Consider the following 17,987-nt stretch of genomic DNA (forward strand, 5'->3'; position numbering starts at 1 on the left):
CGTGCCGAGGTGATGGAGGGGCAGAGCAGCCCATGTCGGGAAGCCGATGCGGTTGACATTTACGCCGGACTTAATCATTAATAGTATGGCTGTAGTAATAATTACGTACATAAAGGGACTTCGTGGTAGGTTCTATAGCTTAGGTGGAACTAGCAAGTGGAGAGGCTCCAGAGAAACTCCGAATTTTCCACGACATGAGTTTCCCCAGGTTCCATGATGCCATGGAGTTTCATCAATTTTCGTTCTAAGAGCGAAAAGACTCACCGCAGCCATAGACTGCACCTTACAATTTATTACTCCGATCCCCACAGTGAACGGGGTATTTACTATACTATCGGCCAATTATCGGGCCACCCGCCAATCAACACCTGCTGATCGGCGCTGTCCTCAGGCACAAAGCGTTTTCTCGGTTCTTCGTCATCGATCGATCCGTGCTTCTAGCCTCGCATTGAGTGCTCACTTCTGCCTGGGAAACTCAATTTTGTGTAGCGCCCACGACTGTATGCAGCTGTAGCACAACACTAAGACCACCATCACAGACAATGTCCGACCCCGGTGCGCATTGACGACATACCAGGCCTGTAAACGCTCTAGGCCGAACCCCAACCCCGCAAATCCGCGGTCCCATACAGGGCAGGTCTACGGAGCATAGGACGATCGCAATGCCCCTCGCACGGCGTCGGAGATTCAACGGAAATTCTATACCGGCGTGTCGTGCCGGGCTTTTCGGGATGCCTTCGGCCCAGTTTTTTTTGTTTTGGAGAGAGGGGCACATTCCAAGGCTCCATGGCAAGGGATCACCAGACCAGAAGCGAATTATAAGAAGACCCGCTGGTCTTGATTGCTAAAGAGAAGCGTCTGAATCTTTTTTAACGGTGGGAACTTAGTCGCTATGGTTGGTTTCAGGGACCTTGCTGCTGCCGGGGCTTGGCTCCTGCCTGTAGCCTATGGGGCCAGTTCGACATCTGCGCCTAGCTCGACTTCGTCTGCGGCGTATTCTCAGTTTACCATCCCTGCCGCTTCAGATGTCGGTGCGCAATTGATTGCCAACATCGACGATCCTCAGGCCGTCAATGCCCAGTCCGTCTGTCCCGGATACAAGGCTTCGAACGTTAAACGATCTGCGAGCGGACTGACGGCCACTCTGAGCTTGGCGGGTGAGCCTTGCAATGCGTATGGTACGGATGTGGATTCATTGGACCTCTCAATCGAATATCTCGCGACGGACCGGCTGAACATTCAAATCATTCCTTCCCATATCGACGCGTCGAACCAGTCTTGGTACCTGCTTCCGGAGGATCTCGTTCCTAAGGCCAAATCCGACGGCACGGGCAATAACAAGAACAGTGATCTTGAGGTTGAATTGTCCAATGATCCTACGTTCGGCTTCAAGGTGATCCGCAAGGCAACCGGTGATGTACTATTCGATACGACGGGATCGGTTCTCGTCTACGAGGATCAATTCATCGAATTCGTCACTGCCTTGCCGGAAGACTACAATCTCTACGGTCTCGGGGAAAAGATTCAGCAACTACGGCTTCTGAACAACTACACCTTGACCACCTATGCATCGGATAATGCAGACCCAATTGACGGGTGAGTTGCTATCCAGTTTATCTTGGGTATGGGTGATATACTGACCTATTCTACTGCCAGAAATATCTACGGATCCCATTCCTTCTACTTGGATACGCGCTACTATGAAGTCAATGAACATGGTGCTCACTCATTCGTCTCCATTGACCAAGCGAAGCAATCCAAGCACTACGTCTCCTACTCGCACGGCGTCTTCCTTCGAAATGCTCATGGCCAGGAAGTCGTAATGCAGCCCCAGAATCTGACTTGGCGCACCCTAGGTGGTAGCGTCGACCTCACCTTCTACTCAGGCCCGACCCAAGTCGATGTCACCAAGAACTACCAGCTTAGCACTGTTGGACTACCTACCATGCAGCAGTACTTCACTTTTGGTTTTCATCAATGCCGCTGGGGTTATCAAAATTGGTCCGTTGTGGAAGAGGTCGTTGCGAACTTCGAGAAATTCGGAATTCCCTTAGAGAATATCTGGTACGTTAAGGCTCAAAGACACTGCTTGGTAACTCGCAGCTAATAGCTCTAAAAGGAACGATATCGATTACATGCACGGCTATCGCGACTTTGACAATGACCCAATTCGATTCGGTTACGTTGAAGGCGAAGCGTTCCTAGAGAGACTGCACAAGAGTGGTCGCCACTACATCCCAATCGTTGACTCTGCTCTTTACATCCCCAACCCTCATAATGCATCTGATGCGTAAGTTTAGTTCTAATATTTACATCATGCAATTTACTAACCTCTGGTTAGCTATGACACCTACACTCGAGGTGCTAAGGAGGGTATCTTCCTACAAAACCCGGATGGCAGCCTCTACATTGGCGCTGTGTGGCCCGGCTACACAGTGTTTCCTGATTGGCACAACCCGAAGGCTTTCGAATTCTGGGCGAATGAGATCGCTACATGGCATGGCAAGATTCCTTTTGATGGCATCTGGATTGACATGAGCGAGGTCTCGTCTTTCTGTGTCGGGAGCTGCGGAACTGGCAATCTCACCATGAACCCGGCCCATCCGTCCTTCCTGCTGCCTGGGGAACCTGGAAACATTATTTACGATTACCCAGAGTCATTCAACGTGACAAACTCAACGGAGGCAGCCTCCGCCTCGGCCGCCTCGGCGAGCCAGGCTTCAGCTGCGGCCACATCATCGTCCGACTCGACCTCTGTCTCCTACTTGCGGACTACTCCCACCCCGGGAGTGCGTAATATCAATTACCCTCCATACGTGATTAATCACGATCAAACTGGTCACGATCTCGCTGTGCATGCCGTGTCTCCGAATGCCACCCATGCGGACGGTGTCCAGGAGTATGACGTTCACAACCTTTTCGGCCACCAGATTCTCAATGCCACCTACCAGGGTCTGTTGAAGGTGAACTCTGAGAAACGACCGTTCATCATCGGACGTTCTACATTTGCTGGTTCCGGCAAGTGGGCGGGTCACTGGGGTGGTGACAATGCCTCTAAGTGGGCGTATATGTTTTTCTCTATTCCACAGGCACTGTCGTTCTCGCTATTTGGAATTCCCATGTTTGGCGTGGATACATGCGGATTCAACGGCAACAGTGACGAAGAACTTTGCAATCGCTGGATGCAACTTTCCGCATTCTTCCCGTTCTACCGCAACCACAATGAACTCTCGACAATAGGGCAAGAACCTTACCGGTGGGCGTCCGTTATTGACGCATCCAAGACCGCTATGGAGATTCGCTACGCTATTCTGCCGTACTTCTACACCCTGTTCCACCTCGCGCACACCACTGGCTCGACAGTGATGCGGGCTCTGGCTTGGGAGTTCCCCACCGACCCATCCTTGGCTGCTGTTGACACACAGTTCATGCTAGGCCCGTCCATTATGGTTGTCCCCGTTCTTGCCCCCCAGGTAGACACCGTAAAGGGCGTTTTCCCCGGTGTCGGTGGCAAACAGGGTGAAGTCTGGTATGATTGGTATACACAGACTGCAGTCAACGCCGAACCCGGAGTCAACACTACGATTGCTGCTCCCTTGGGTCATATTCCCGTCTACGTGCGCGGTGGAAGCATTCTGCCGATGCAAGAGCCTGCCATGACGACTCGAGATGCGCGCAATACTCCTTGGTCTCTGTTGACGGCTCTTTGCGGCGAGGGTGCCGCGACAGGTCAACTGTACCTCGATGATGGCGAGAGTATTTACCCTAACGCTACGCTCAACGTTGACTTCGCTGCGTCGCACTCTAGTCTAAGTGCATCCCCTCTTGGGAATTGGAAAGAATCGAACTCGCTGGCCAATGTGACTATCTTGGGCGTGACCACGAAGCCTGGTGCGGTCACATTCAACGGCAAGAAGGTCTCATCCGTCCACTACAATTCCACCTCGCATGTTTTGTCAGTTAGTGGGCTAGAGCAGCTGACAGAAGAAGGTGCGTGGAGCAAGAAGTGGGCTCTGAAGTGGTAGATACTGTGTAGAGAAGGAGATTCCCAGGGTGTGGTACAGGACATGTATATATATCGCTGGCCTATATTTTGTGTCATAGGCCAGCTGCACGCTTGAAGCGGTCTTAGTTGCTTTTCCAAATTGTCTAACCAGCTGCAGACTCGATCATGAGGATGCCTCGGTCTCATACTAAATCATGAACCGGGCGGTTGTATTTAAAACTATTCGATACAATAGCATCCCAATATAACCATGAAATACCGATAAATGAAAAGCGATCGACGTCAGATCAAATAGCCAAGGCCGACACTGCCCCAATGATGGATGCTTTGTAACCCCATACGGAGACCCTGGAATTCCCGACTCCGGCGTTATCCTTGCCTTGATTGACCAGGCTAGTGTTTGAGATGGTTAGAAATCCGGCATACAAGGATTACACTAGATCACAGCCATCGGACGGTACCTTGCACTTTTGAACTAGAGCCCTGTCTATCTCCGAGTGATTTTCAAAGAAGAAACCGGCACAGTCGGGACTCGTATTTGCATGGTCTCGGGATCTTTACGAATCAACTTTAGAAGACAAGTCGACCTACCCTTTTTGCCTCGTTTATACTGGGATACTCTTTCTCTCTTGGCACTCTAGATCTTCTCTGCATCCAATCCTTCCATCTCTTAATCCTTCGGCGACCAGGGTTGGCAATTTACAGTTTGGCACAGATTGTGAACCCTCACGTTCTTCAGTAAATAGAGCTGTTCGTGCTAATGGTCAAAGTGCTTCATTGTTTGACAATTTCCACTGAATCATCGCAGGGAAATTGGCGTTTCGAAGTTGGAGATTTGTATCTCCATTAGACCTTTATATAGAGAGCCTACATTACCGTTCTTTGGTTTCTTTTATTCGGAGCAAACTATTTTTATTCTGCCAGACTACAAAGAAAATGCTTCTCTGGTACTTCACATGGTTTGGTTGCTTTGTTGGGTCTGCTCTTGCTGCGAGCCCGGTGGAATGGCGTTCAGTCTATTTATTTTATGCTTACGGATCGGTTTGCGAGGACCGATAACTCGACTACCGCTAAATGTGATACCAGTGCTCAAGTAAGGCACCACTATGATTGCTTCTGGAAAAAGCTCTTGTCGCTAATGTGGCTTGTATGTAGAAATACTGTGGAGGAACCTGGCAAGGCATTATAAATCAGGAACGGTCAGAAGCGCGATTGATTACACTACAAGGTACTAAAAATTGATTAAGCTGGACTATATCCAAGGAATGGGCTTTACTGCCATCTTGATCACTCCAGTCACGGGCCAAGTCCCACAAGATACTGGTGATGGAGAGGCGTATCATGGCTATTGGCAGCAGGATATGTGAGTCTGGCCACACTCAGCGATGCTGCCAATAATTTTCTAATAGAGATAATAGCTACTCTTTGAATCATCACTACGGTGCAGAGCACGGTCTCAAGGCTCTCGCTAAAGCCCTGCATGATCGTGGGATGTATCTCATGGTCGATGTAGTTGCAAACCACATGGTTCGTTTCATACATATCTCTCATTTACTTATAACTAGGTATTCTCTTCCCTAACCCATGACGCAAAGGTTGAGAACACCTGTCAACTAGTCCCGTGGGGTATAAACCAGGTGGCGAGTCATGTTAGGGACTTTCAAATTGAAAACAAGAATAGAGTAAGTTTCTTTTTCCCCATGAACACTATTATTAGACCTATAGATACTTGGCGCCGATTTAATGAGCAGCGAGGTGGTGCTGGTGTTGTTAAGGGGAAGTTGAAGAAGGAAAACAAAAAGGCTACCCATCCCCATGGCGGATCACCAACTGCGCCAGCGAAAGTGGTGAGGGTTAGGGTGTGTATAAAAGTGTGGACTTGATAAATATCCTGAGCGTCAGGTACAGCAGGCACATTTTCACGAGAACGAATCCTTCACGAAAACAATTCACCGACTGGAACGCGAAGGCCGCGACCTGAGTCTGGAGCTCGATCGCGCCCACCGACGGTTAGATGAGGTCTTAAATGAACGTGGTCATTGCCAGGCGCGATTCAAATGACTCCGGGAAGAGCTTGAGAGCAGCCGACCATTGGCGACTCGACTCGTAGGTGACCTTGTAAACATTGTAGGCGGTGCTTTCACGTGCCAAATATCCCTATATTGGAAGAGATTCTCAGGATGGTACTCCTGTTGCAGCCAGCAGCCTGTGCCATCTGCTGTGTAAGTACTCAAGTCTGTGTAGGCAAAAAAAAACCTCCAGAAACTAGATCAATGTCGGGGAAGTCAATGAGCCCTCTTCCTGGACGGGAGCACGAGGAACGAATAATGGATGGTCCATCGCTTCTAGTGAGATATATCACCTGGTGTTGAACGATGCGTGCCACAACCAGAGTCTTATCTCTGAAATATAAGTACCTCAGCATCTCTCTCTGATTTGCGACTTTTCTGGTCAACCAATTGCAGAACCGACCATGATCACATTCGCTTCCAGTGGCCATTTTATCCATTGCGGAAACTAGCATGACAACTGCATAACATGAAAGACTAGTCATTTCTAGTACTTTTCTTCTGTTGTTCCCTGCTTCGATCAGTGGATCGGAAGAATAAACACCGCCAACCCGAGGATCCGATTTCAGCATGCCCCCCCCCCGGCCGGGGGCTAAGGAAAATATGTTACCCAGCCAATAGATACTCATGAGGCGTACTCCCTCATACAGGCATTGTGTAGTGCAAGCGATCCACATTTCCTCGACATTGTTTTTGAATCGGGCTGTGGCTGCAGCGCCTTCAGCGCCTTCTAACCGGATAACCTCCGACGTATGGGCGGGCTCCTAGCGATCCCCGGCGGCTTGTGGGTACGGACTGATCGACCACAATATCCAAAGTCACTGAACCCGACCGCTCTTCACGAAACGCACTAGATGTTTTCAGTAAACCATAATCCCCTTACAACACGACAACGATAATCGGAAAGCTAAATGAGGGAGGGGAGACCCACCGTGTCATACATTATTCTTGGACGGCCGGGACGATACGAAGCCAAGCCCCAAGGCGCCCGCTTGATATTGCTTGAATCAGCCAGGCTGCCACGATCTGGACGACTAGCGGGTGTCGCCGGCTAATACCTTGCGCCGAAAGTCTTGGAACTGGGGCCTCGCGAGATAACTTGTTTGCGGAGAGTAGAAAGAGCTCGGTTAGGATCAGTGAATGCAGTTCGGACAAAAGAAGTTAGCCGAGATACTACCGAATCCTTTTCGTTGGCAATTACCCCAGAGTTAATGGCGACCCAAGAACCCCCAATATGACACTAAAACAGACGCTAGAACCCTGACCGCTCCTTCGTACTTAAGCCCGTGTTGGAAAGAGTCGAGAAAAAGAACATTCTCCTCAAACGCGCTAAACTGTCTGCGGCAAGAGTGTGTCTGTTGCCTGTGCCCATTGGGTGGAGAAATAGAAACAGCCTCGGATGTGTGTGCTTATTATTACGGCACGACACGTTCGGGCCGCTCACTATTGCGCCATTACAGACAGCCCGATAGCTGGTGAGCTAAATTTTAACTGATCTGGCGAGCCCAATCGAGTGCGACACTATTTTGGTTCACGGGGTGAGATAAGGATTCGGTCATATGTAGCCCGTTACAAGGTGGATCGCTATTTGGAAGATCAAGGACCCATGAACCAACTAACCAAATTGAAAGTGTGCCTTGCGAAGGATGCACGGCAGAAGCGCGATATCAACGATGTTCGCCAAGGATAAGACTAGCAGGGGGGGCGACGTATCTAGCGGCCAAAGATCCGTCGTTAGCCGGGTCCAGAAAGTTTCAAGGTCGCATTGCTTTCCCACATCCTGGTCTACTCCTCTTATCCTACGCAGGATGTCGAACGGTCGCTTGAGACAAGAGCACATGTCAGCCCCATCACTCCGAGCCGTTTTTTTCTTTTGTTTAATATCAACGACCCACTGTGATGATACGATATTTACCCCACCTGGCAAGTGATAGGTCCAACAGGAGGGGAATGGCACAATCGACCAAGACGTGATTTTTGGGTTGAAAGAGAGTAGAAATGCAAGAAGAATTGGGTATAGAAGAATAATTGGACTAGAAAAAGGCAAAGAACGCACTGAGACTCTGGGTGGAAACTACGGTTCTTTCCGGAGAATATGAAGTGTAACTCAATCGAGATAGGGGCCGAAGGGTCCTGGTCGCGATAACGAACCAAGGCTCTCTCAACCCAGTTAGATTTAGCGAGTCAATCTAAAAGGCCAGATGGTCTCATAACCCCTCTTAAACGGAAGGTGGACGGTTCACGTCGGGGCTTAGCAGGAACATGGCACCAATGCGTGACTATCACCCCTCTAATATGGAAGCCTGCTAGCCGGGCCGGGCGCTACGTTTCTAGAAGCATTAAGCTACGCGCAGATTGGTGGATGGCCTGCGTGCGGCCTGCTCGAGAACCTTCTTTTACCCCAGGTCCGGGATGATCGCATGATGTACCTGCGCTGCTGGCGGAGTCGATATCGTCAGTAATCTGCGGCTTGTCGTAATTGGCCAACCTGCTGGCAACGATCCGATGATATAAGGCTTTGATCTCCTCCCCCAAAGGATTTTAGGCTAGGGAAGGGCCCGTTGATCACCAGGCTCCTCCACCAGGCTTCTCCGCCAACCGGTGCTTATCCCGATCTGTTTGGTGAGATTAAATGCTACACCACCAGCTACTACGTATTTCAATGCTATGACGAGGACTGGAACCTCTTCCTCCACGGCGTGGGAGTCCAACAGCATCGCTATTCCTGAGGATGGCAACAGAGTGGACTCGAGCGCCGCACAAGACCCAGGAAGGCCAAGAGGGCGCATTCGACGCTCCATGACGGCCTGCAACACCTGCCGCAAGCTCAAGACTCGGTGCGACCTAGATCCGCGCGGCCATGCGTGCCGACGCTGTCTTTCGCTAAGGTGTGTATTAACAGTTGCCACTGCCATCTCTGTCGCTGTACTCGATTCAAACAAATGCCACACTCATGACTCGTGTCAAGAAGCTAATTTTGGTTCCGTTTAAGACTCGAGTGCGAACTTCCGGAGACTTCAGATCGTTTTCAAGACAATGCATCAACCTGGTCAGACGCCAACGCTGCAAACCCGTCAATTGAGGAGCGTCTCGCTTCCCTCGAGCGCACCATGGGGGAAATGATGCATATGATGAGACAGATGGCGAACCGGTCTCCCAGGGCGTCTGGCAGCCCAGTTTCCCAGGCGGCAAGAAGCAATCACATAGACGAATCCAGCTCGTGCGATGGGGGGCCGATATCTACCTTTACCCTCAAACCGGCCCAGTTGATTCGAGATCTGCAGGCCGAGTGCTTCGGGGAAAGAGACCAGTTCGCTACCGACACCGATCTTCTAGGCGATGTCGTCACCCAAGGAATTGTAGATTCAAAGTTGTCTGTGAAATTGATTGAATTGTGAGTATTCCCATCTGCATATATACCAAATTCGTTTAACGGTCATTTTATCTCAAGGTTTGTGGAGTATTTCGGTCCATGGGTTTCAATAAACCTTGCATCCAGCATTCAACAGTCAAATACTCTTCTCTTCAACACTGCATGCCTCCTAGGTTCTCGCTACTTGCCTGGGATTCCTCCACATACCATTCGTGATATATCAGTGCAAGTGCAGCATGTCGTGGCCAAGACTCTATGGAAGTCTCCTCCTTTGGCTGTTGATACTATTCAGGCTCTAATGCTGCTCTGTCTTTACTCTAATTCGGTCCAAAAAGAGCCACCCATGGACGGCTGGTTGTTGAGCGGGATCTCAATAAACCATGCCCTTATTTCTTTCGGTCTTTTTAATGCTTCAGTGGACAATATCATCGGTGATGATATGTTTACCCAGTTGCGACTATGGAATACTCTCTGCTTGACTCACTTATAGTATGTCTTCTCACCTGAAAACGAAGATGACCCTTAATAACCGCACCTCTAGTTCCGCTATTGGCAACGGGCGTTCCATCAGCATTCATCCACAATATCTTGACCAATGCCCACGCATCTTGAAACACCCTAGAGCCACATCCGAGGACGGAAAAGTGGTGGCTGAAATCCAGCTCTACAGAATCACTCTCAGGCTCCAGCGCAGCCAACAGCGTTTGCTGCTAGCAGAGTCCGAATATGAAGAGATCGAGCGCTGGAAAATGGAATGGGCTCATGTTTTCAGTACGTTCTAAATTCCTTTACATTAAATTTAGCCTCAACTGACAAGAACATTCATTGTAGCAAATGAAGAACAATCAACTCTGGAACTCAGTGTCTGGTTTTGCCAAATGCTCCTTCACCGAACTGCTGCGCGCCTCCAACCGGAGATAGATCGACTTGTGCCTGAGATCTGCGGCAATGCGCGACTGATCATATCAAAATTCATGCAAGTCCGCTTTCCTCTGGCCCTGGGCCTAATCGACCACGTCTATTCCATTGTTGCCTATGCCGCCATCACAATGTGCGATTATAACATCTCCGATCCACTCATTGACCAAGTACGCGCGCTTTTGCTTCATCTCGCTCCGAGTAGCGACCACATCTCCTATCGCATTGCGTGTATCATCGCCCAAGTTCAGCGCCGCTACTCCGATGCAGCCGCAGACTCTGCCTCCGCTGCCTCGGGAGGAGATGCTCTGAAGGACGCCCTCTTTGCAGCTCCGCATCCTCCGCGCGCCGCCAATATGGATTTATCGCAGCTGATGCCAACCGCAGAGGTCATGAATACCCTAGTCGACGAGTATGGGTGTATAAACCAATTGATTCCGGGCTATGCAGCACCGCATCCACCGTTTTCGGGTCCCACTGTCTTTCAACACCACCTTGCGCCTGTCACAGGTGGTGCGATGCCTGTCAGCCTAGTTCCCCGAGCCTTGCACGATTGGTGAATAACTGAGGTTTTGATATATTGTGTGAACTAATGTGTTGAAGTGATGATAGCAGTACGGGACACTGCTTTGGTTGAAGTCAGGTAGCCTGTGGGCAAAGGTTGTGGCGAATTAATGAACATGTTCTCCATTTTTCGGTTTCAATTGGCGTTTAGGTCAGGATCAACTTCTTTTTCTCCAAAAACACAGATTTGAAAGGCATAATGAAAAGCAAGGACATATTTGATGATTTTATTGTGTTTATTTGATAGGAAAGTTAGGGAAGATATTAAACTGGGTAGAGTCGACAGACATGGTTCTATGCACTAATTAGAGATGAAATTTGGAGATTCAAGTCTTTAAAAGTCTAAAAAGATGTAGGATCTCAGAATAGAGGCTTAGATTCACTATAGACGCTTTCAAATAAACATTGAAATCCCAAGAACAAAGCCCATCGCCATCTCTGCTTTGCTAGGCATATTCCTCGGCGAAGCAGATGGCGGAAAATAAAATTGCCAACTGATAAAGAACCAGACATATGGTATGATCAAGCTATACAGGAGTCATAAAACGTTAAGGTATTCAAACAAAAGCACTTAATTATTAGAAGATATCCATGGAATGGCGAGTGTTGCCCCAAGTGCTGCCTCTATGCAAATGACCAACCCCCCGTCTTGTCGGCAAAGAAGTTGTCCGGGTCATATTTCCGTTTGATCTCTTGCAACTTTGCGAAAGTGGAGAACGTTTGGAGAGGGTTCTGGTCATGGTTTGCATCATTGATAAACAGAGGAAGCCCTTCAGCATTGCTGCTCGCTGCAACCATGTCGCGGTAGCTGGTCTGGACAGCTTCATAATCGGCATCGCTCATGAGAGGTGGTGTTGAAATTAAGTAATTCAACCAAAACCATGGACCATCAGGCATCTGCATTGCATTTCCACCTTGGGCCTTGCTGGCGTCGGTCAAGCTTTTGGGAACTGGCTGGAAATCCAGTGACAGAAGGATATATTTGCCCTTGTTGTCTTCGGCCCAGTTACGCCATTCATTCAGGGCATTTTTGTAAGAGCCTCCTTCCGGACGGTGAACTCCAACACGGAAAATATTGTCCCCGGCTGAAAGCTCGGTGGAGAATGGAATCGGCATGTTGACCACTTCGGGATAAGTCTTGATGCCCATCGTGTTAATGAGGTGAGGAATATTGGTGAAGTTCGAAAATGCAGTCCCCGCATCAGGCCCATCATAGACAAGGAACATGAGGATGGCCTCGTCCAGATTTAGCTCCAAGTCCGGGGTAGGCAACTTCTCATAAGTGCCAATAATGGCCGCTTTGGGATCAGTGTTGTATTGGATGAAATTCTCAATCGCGTCAATGACAGCATCTGTTTGATCAAAGGCGTAGATGACATTTCCGGCGTAGAATTGGCCAGCAGGGCGACTTTGAACCGTATATTTCGTAACAACGCCATACGCATTCCCACCGCCTCCTCGGGACACAAAAAATAAATCAGGGTTGGATTCGTTGGATGCTGTAACGATTTGGCCATCGGGTAAAACAATTTCGAGCTCCCGGAATGAATCACAGGCCATGCCATACTGGGGAGAAAGGTAGCTCATACCACCACCCAGAGCCAGGCCAGTCCCCACTCCGGCGAGTCGGGCTCCAACCACCGTGCGGTTATATTGCACAAAGTAGTCGTAAATGTCGCCAAATACACCACCTGGTTCGTATGTGGCTAGAGTTGTCTCTGGGTCATAGGACTTTGCCGTCATTTTGCTCAAGTCAAGAAGCACACCTTCGTTGACGGATGAATAGAAGGTGTTTGGATTGTGGCCACCGGCTTTGATTGCAAAGCGGCTGTCAGCTGCCCGAATCGCCTGGAGAGCCACAGAGACGTCCTGAGCAGATTCTGGGTAAACAACACAAGATGGTTTGTAGGCATCTTGCTTCGTGTTCCAGTATTCAGTACTCTCAGTATATTGCAAACTGAGTTTGCTGGTAGTGATTTTCGATGAGCCCAATTGCGAAGTTATATTAGAGCAAGCTGACGGACCTGCGGCAGCTGCATATGAACCAACAGGGGCAAAAATGCCAATTAAAAAAGGTATGGCAAACGATCGCATGATTGATACGCGCTATGCAGTGACAAAATATAGGAGACAAGGAATTGAGTTGAGCGCATCTAAAGGAATGGCTGGTCGAGCAAATAAGTAATTAATCCTCATAACCACATTCATATGAGAAAACATGAAGGGATAACGGCCTCGGCATGTCTATACGATTGAATACGACAAAAAAGCTGCCACTTTCAGTAAGGATGGACCTAGACAAGTAACCGACTGATGATCTTCATCATTTTAGGACTAAATCAGGGGGCGGGCCGAGGTTGCTCCGAAAGCATTTGGTTGTGGCCTGACCCAGCCAACTTATGTAATGGGCCATTTAGCCAGTGAAATTATCCTGACTCGTCGGAATAATCGACGCTTGGTTGTGGTTGGTCGTTAACCGTTAGCTAAAACTGACAGGAAGATCACTAAAACGAAAGTGGAGCCCCATTGTGTGCCGGGGAAAACGGCACTTACATGGAAGCCGAGAACCCAAGCTTTCTTGACAAGATGAGCTATTTGTGTCATATCTGTCAGTCATGGGAAAAGGTGGAGAAACAATAATAGTGGATACCTTTGGTACGGATGCCGCGTCCAATTTGTACTTTTGAAAGGTGCTGAGGATGCTATCTGTCTCAGAGTTTCGGAGAGGCCATGCTCCTCTCTAGAGGGCCCAATTCGAAATTCAGGAGCACAAGAAATGTTGGAACATTAGACATGAGTTTCGAAAGCGAATAACACCAGGAAGTAATTTACTGCGGTAGTCGGGTAACATAAGTCAGAGTGAAAGATGCGTGGATAAATATATATCTCTGGCTCTGTGTATTTTGACTGCCATCGATTGCTAACTTCAGTGTGCCTCTGTATAGAAGTAAATAGAGTTCCAATGGAACCATAAATGACATCTACTTGTTTTCATTCACTTTCCGTCTTCCCACCCGTCCTTGTTCTTCTTCCCACCCATCCCTTCCTTTTTCTTCTTCAGTGAGGCTCCTCACCCTGCTGCCCTACATTATGGAGTCTGTGACTAGTCTCCAGGTCCAGCAAAAAGCTCTCTTGCGAGACAAATACACCAAAGCAGTGTCGAACCTGCTAGAGACAATCGAATCGAAGCCAAAGGCGACTTACGCAAGTGATGATTTGACAAAACTTGGAGTCACTCTTACGTTTTTCGACCCCGAGGAGCCAGATTTTCTCCACTCAAATGACTGTCTCTTCAACCCCATGTCTCTAGAAGAGGTCAAGTCTTTCTCTCTAGAAGGGGCCGAAATTGAAGGGGGCGCTCTCGACTATTACCTCGGCTTTGACAAGGATTAAGATCATCCTACAAACGCGAGCAATCCTTCTGAATCATATGTCACGCATGCGAGAACAGAGCAAGCCTTCTATTATCTAGATTTTCTTTATACCTCGTCGGCAAAAAGTCGTAAGAACCTCACTCTTTCCGGTATAATATCAAAGGCCTCTACTTATTCTCGGCATTCATACTAACCTTATTATATATTTGACATTCATAGGTGCTTGTTACTTCATTGTTCGGGCCCCAATGTGGACGTCTCCTATAGGCCAGACTGAACAAGTCTGGCATCTTAGAAGTCCGAGCGTCGGAGATCTAGAGCTTTCGATACTAGGACGAAACATCAACTATTCTTTTCCTACGCTACCGTACTTGCTAACCTCGTGATAGTCCAGAATTTAAGTTCTCTAGCAACGAGGAGGAAGATGCACCTACCGAGACATCCGAGCATGCCCCCCCACCACCCGTAATCAAACGCCCAGAATTCGAAATCCATAGCGACAAGGAAGAGGAGGCCCCTATCCAAACATCTAAGTATGCCCCCTACCGCCCGGATCCGAATATCAAAATGCCCCTTCCAAGGAAAACGACGCTACTTCGCCAGTTGAATAAGTATGATCGCTGTTGACAAGAGGTGTTCTATAAGGCCCGGTTCACGAAGTATCCTTGCGTACCATTTGTGAACGAGACAGGGAGGGGATAGCTAGTAACTGGCTTTCAAAGGAATATTCGCTCATGATATCAGCCATCTTTTTCGTCCACGGAGTAATTGGAGGAGCGGCGGCGGTGCTCTACTCTTCCTAGTATTCTTGGCTGAGATGCCGCACTAAATGGACTTTTGAGAGATTCTTTTGTGTGCCCAGATGTTCATCTACCCCCGGTTCTCCCAGCTACACGACCTCCTAGGAACCAGGTGCTGATATATGAAGCTAGGTGTCCCGGTATCCTCAGCAGTAACCGAAATCGGTTGGAGCCAATTAGATGTTCCCATTACTGATCCAAAAGGAGTGCCTTGCGCTTATGATGGAGCCATAGGTTACTCAGTGATCAGCTCAGGTCTAGCTCAGAGCTCGCTCAGAGCCCGCTTAGGGCCAGCTCCGAGTGCTCAGGGAGCGGCTCACCCCTTGATCTCAGAGCCGATCGCATCCTGAGATAGTAGCCTTGCCGTCATCATTATTACAAAAATAAAATCAAGACCAGCGCGTGAGCAATTTCCAACAATGGAAACACTGTAGAAATGACACATCTTCTAGAAAAGCGGTCTCCATCTCTAGTGCAAGTTGTCTTCTAGGGCGGTCGTTGGGCTGCGTCTGAGGCGACAGTAAATGAGGCAAATCTGCAACATGTCATGTCAGACCATGATTGATCAGGGTGAGGTAATATATGCGAGATATAACCTTGTGATGTGGTACATGACGCAAATCTGCGGTCTGAATTCCAACGTCTACCGTATATGCACATTCAACATGCAGACTCTAATAATAATGGTATTGTAAATTTAACGTGCTAGACTAGACATATCACCTTGTCATGCACTTCAATCTTATATGTGCATCGCTTGATGAACTAAACATAATTAGTTTAGGCAAGGTCATACATACAATTGGAGAGTATTCTATCCTTGAGTCGTGTTGTTAAGCCAAGTGATAGCGGCTTCTATGCTCAATTAGTCCTGTGACTCTTCCAATGATATCCTAACCATACCTGTTCAATGCCAGCGATCCCTGACCTCACAATCCGCACGGACACTTTCTAATGCGGCATTCCGTACCGCTGGATTGGTCGGATCCCTCGCTGCATCTAGGAGAATTGCATATCATGAGGTTCACCGTTGGCCCAACACTGAGCCTGTGATAATAATCGTATGGACCTCAATACTCTGCTGGGTTGAAAATACCAGTTCAACAGCTAGAAGAATCCTTTTTCTGTTGTCCTCAATCCCCTCGGTCAATACTCCCCGGTGCTAGGGCTATTACCCAAGTCCATACTACCTCTTTTGGTCCTCCTTATAGATTATCAGACGTTTCATGGGAATCATACAGGGCGAGGCGTTGTTGCCCAAAGGATGTTGCAGTATGTAATTAATTTTTACGTGGTGCAGACAGAACACCATCCGCAATGCACATAATGCCGAAAGTGAGGCAGGACGTGTTCGACCGAGTCATGTATAGTAGTTAAGTAGCATCGGATGACTCATGGATCGCCTTGCCCACTGCTCTAGAAATAAGGAGCCCAATGATCCCTGACTGTTACTGCTTACAGTTAGTTAGGACTTGGAGTAGACTAAGCGGCGCTATTGATTCCGCGGCGTGTAAGACGGTGGGTCTTCGGTCGATCATCCAAAAACAGGAAGATTCACTAGTGCGGCACGAGGTGTAGCATTTGACAACCAGTACACAAATCTCGACTGGTCTGTGCCCAAGCCCGAAGCATTGTTCCTTGGTAGAAGCATCCTGTAGGCAAACTCTCTTGTGACGATCCCAGCCCGCTTCCATCAAACTCTGTATGTGATACCGCGAGCCCAGTGCCTTTCTTATCCCGTGTAATCCGTTATATGCACATTTCGATCGAACCCCAATAATAATAGTACCTGCCTCTTGAAGACAGCATGCATGGATACGTCTCCACCTGCACGAACACCCACACGAACCCGATCTGCAATGGATCGTCATCGGAGAGCGCTGACATGAGACGGATCACATTTCGCAGTTGACAGCTCCGACCGAAAACGAGGAAACTAGTCACCTCCTCGCAGAAGCGCCGCGGTTGTGACACCCCATCGTGCGCAACGTCATTCGCTACTATGTAAAGGTAATTCACCGCCATGTGATGGATCGGATACTGTATGCAGCCACGCGGAGAGTCGGTATTTCCGGAACATCTGATTTGGCAGGCTGTTGTTCAGGGGATCTGGGGGTGTTCGTGCAACGGGTGCATAGCCGCTTGGCTTCTTCTTGTGATCGGTGTCATATCCGATGTGAATGTACATGTGCGCTGTCCGTATTTTGAGTTTTTATTGGAGAGATTCAAGGTCTAATTTGAGATCTGCTCTGAGCGCGAACTTTTATTACAGGGGAGTAGTATTCAACGATGGCTTGCCTTCAAACTCAGACATGGATATGCGCCTATAATTCGGGCTGCCCCTGGGAGCTCCGTATTAATCTTCGAGGTAGTCCTAGTCGCATTTTCTATTCTCCAACATGTCTCAGATCAGCCTAGATAATATTCCAAGAATAGCCCTGCGATATGAACTCGTTCCCACATTGCCAAGTCCGCTAAAGAAACAAGCTGTCAAAAACACCGATGTTACCGCATTGGGAAGCAAGTCCTTTGACAGAGTTTGGAATAATGGAATTATTGAGATCAGTTCCGACGGTCTGACCGTGGCTCTGAGAAGCACCACGATGGGGCGGTGGATTATGATTCCCATTACGATAGCGAATACGGATCCAAATCATGGCATGAACTTTATCACCAACAGACCCATACATTTCAATATTGGGTGGGTCTGACAGGCCTCGGTCAATACAGACAGGGCTTTGGTCCCGGCGGTATTATTCCGAGTAGTTAGCGTAAGTCCCTCTCTTCTCTGTGTCCATTATATTTCGTGATTGAAAGCAACCTCGACATCGGCAATTGACAGCCGCGATACTAGCTCCTCACTAACCCGAATACTGAGTGCCC

The 17,987-nt window shown here is 48.7% G+C and overlaps 4 protein-coding genes across 4 annotated transcripts; 3 read left to right on the forward strand and 1 right to left on the reverse strand.

Moving 5' to 3' along the window:
- Positions 1 to 892: 892 nt before the first annotated feature.
- On the forward strand, positions 893 to 4,025 carry PFLUO_LOCUS6689 (uncharacterized protein; the record flags this gene model as incomplete). Its single annotated transcript, XM_073784256.1, has 4 exons — positions 893 to 1,596; positions 1,657 to 2,064; positions 2,120 to 2,290; positions 2,342 to 4,025. 4 exons carry the CDS (start codon positions 893 to 895, stop codon positions 4,023 to 4,025), a joined length of 2,967 nt encoding a protein of 988 aa, XP_073640729.1.
- Positions 4,026 to 9,887: 5,862 nt separating this feature from the next.
- PFLUO_LOCUS6690 (uncharacterized protein) lies at positions 9,888 to 10,926 on the forward strand (the record flags this gene model as incomplete). Its single annotated transcript, XM_073784257.1, has 3 exons — positions 9,888 to 9,937; positions 9,990 to 10,219; positions 10,280 to 10,926. The coding sequence occupies 3 exons, from the start codon at positions 9,888 to 9,890 to the stop codon at positions 10,924 to 10,926; spliced, it is 927 nt and encodes a 308-aa protein (XP_073640730.1).
- Positions 10,927 to 11,554: 628 nt separating this feature from the next.
- Positions 11,555 to 12,673, reverse strand: PFLUO_LOCUS6691 (uncharacterized protein; the record flags this gene model as incomplete). The annotated part of the gene is made up of 1 exon (XM_073784258.1): positions 11,555 to 12,673. One exon carries the CDS (start codon positions 12,671 to 12,673, stop codon positions 11,555 to 11,557), a length of 1,119 nt encoding a protein of 372 aa, XP_073640731.1.
- A 1,347-nt stretch (positions 12,674 to 14,020) lies between these two features.
- On the forward strand, positions 14,021 to 14,323 carry PFLUO_LOCUS6692 (uncharacterized protein; the record flags this gene model as incomplete). The annotated part of the gene is made up of 1 exon (XM_073784259.1): positions 14,021 to 14,323. The coding sequence occupies one exon, from the start codon at positions 14,021 to 14,023 to the stop codon at positions 14,321 to 14,323; it is 303 nt and encodes a 100-aa protein (XP_073640732.1).
- Between the last annotated feature and the right edge of the window lie 3,664 nt (positions 14,324 to 17,987).

The sequence above is a fragment of the Penicillium psychrofluorescens genome (genome assembly GCF_964197705.1).
Source record: "Penicillium psychrofluorescens genome assembly, chromosome: 4".
NCBI lineage: Eukaryota > Fungi > Ascomycota > Eurotiomycetes > Eurotiales > Aspergillaceae > Penicillium > Penicillium psychrofluorescens.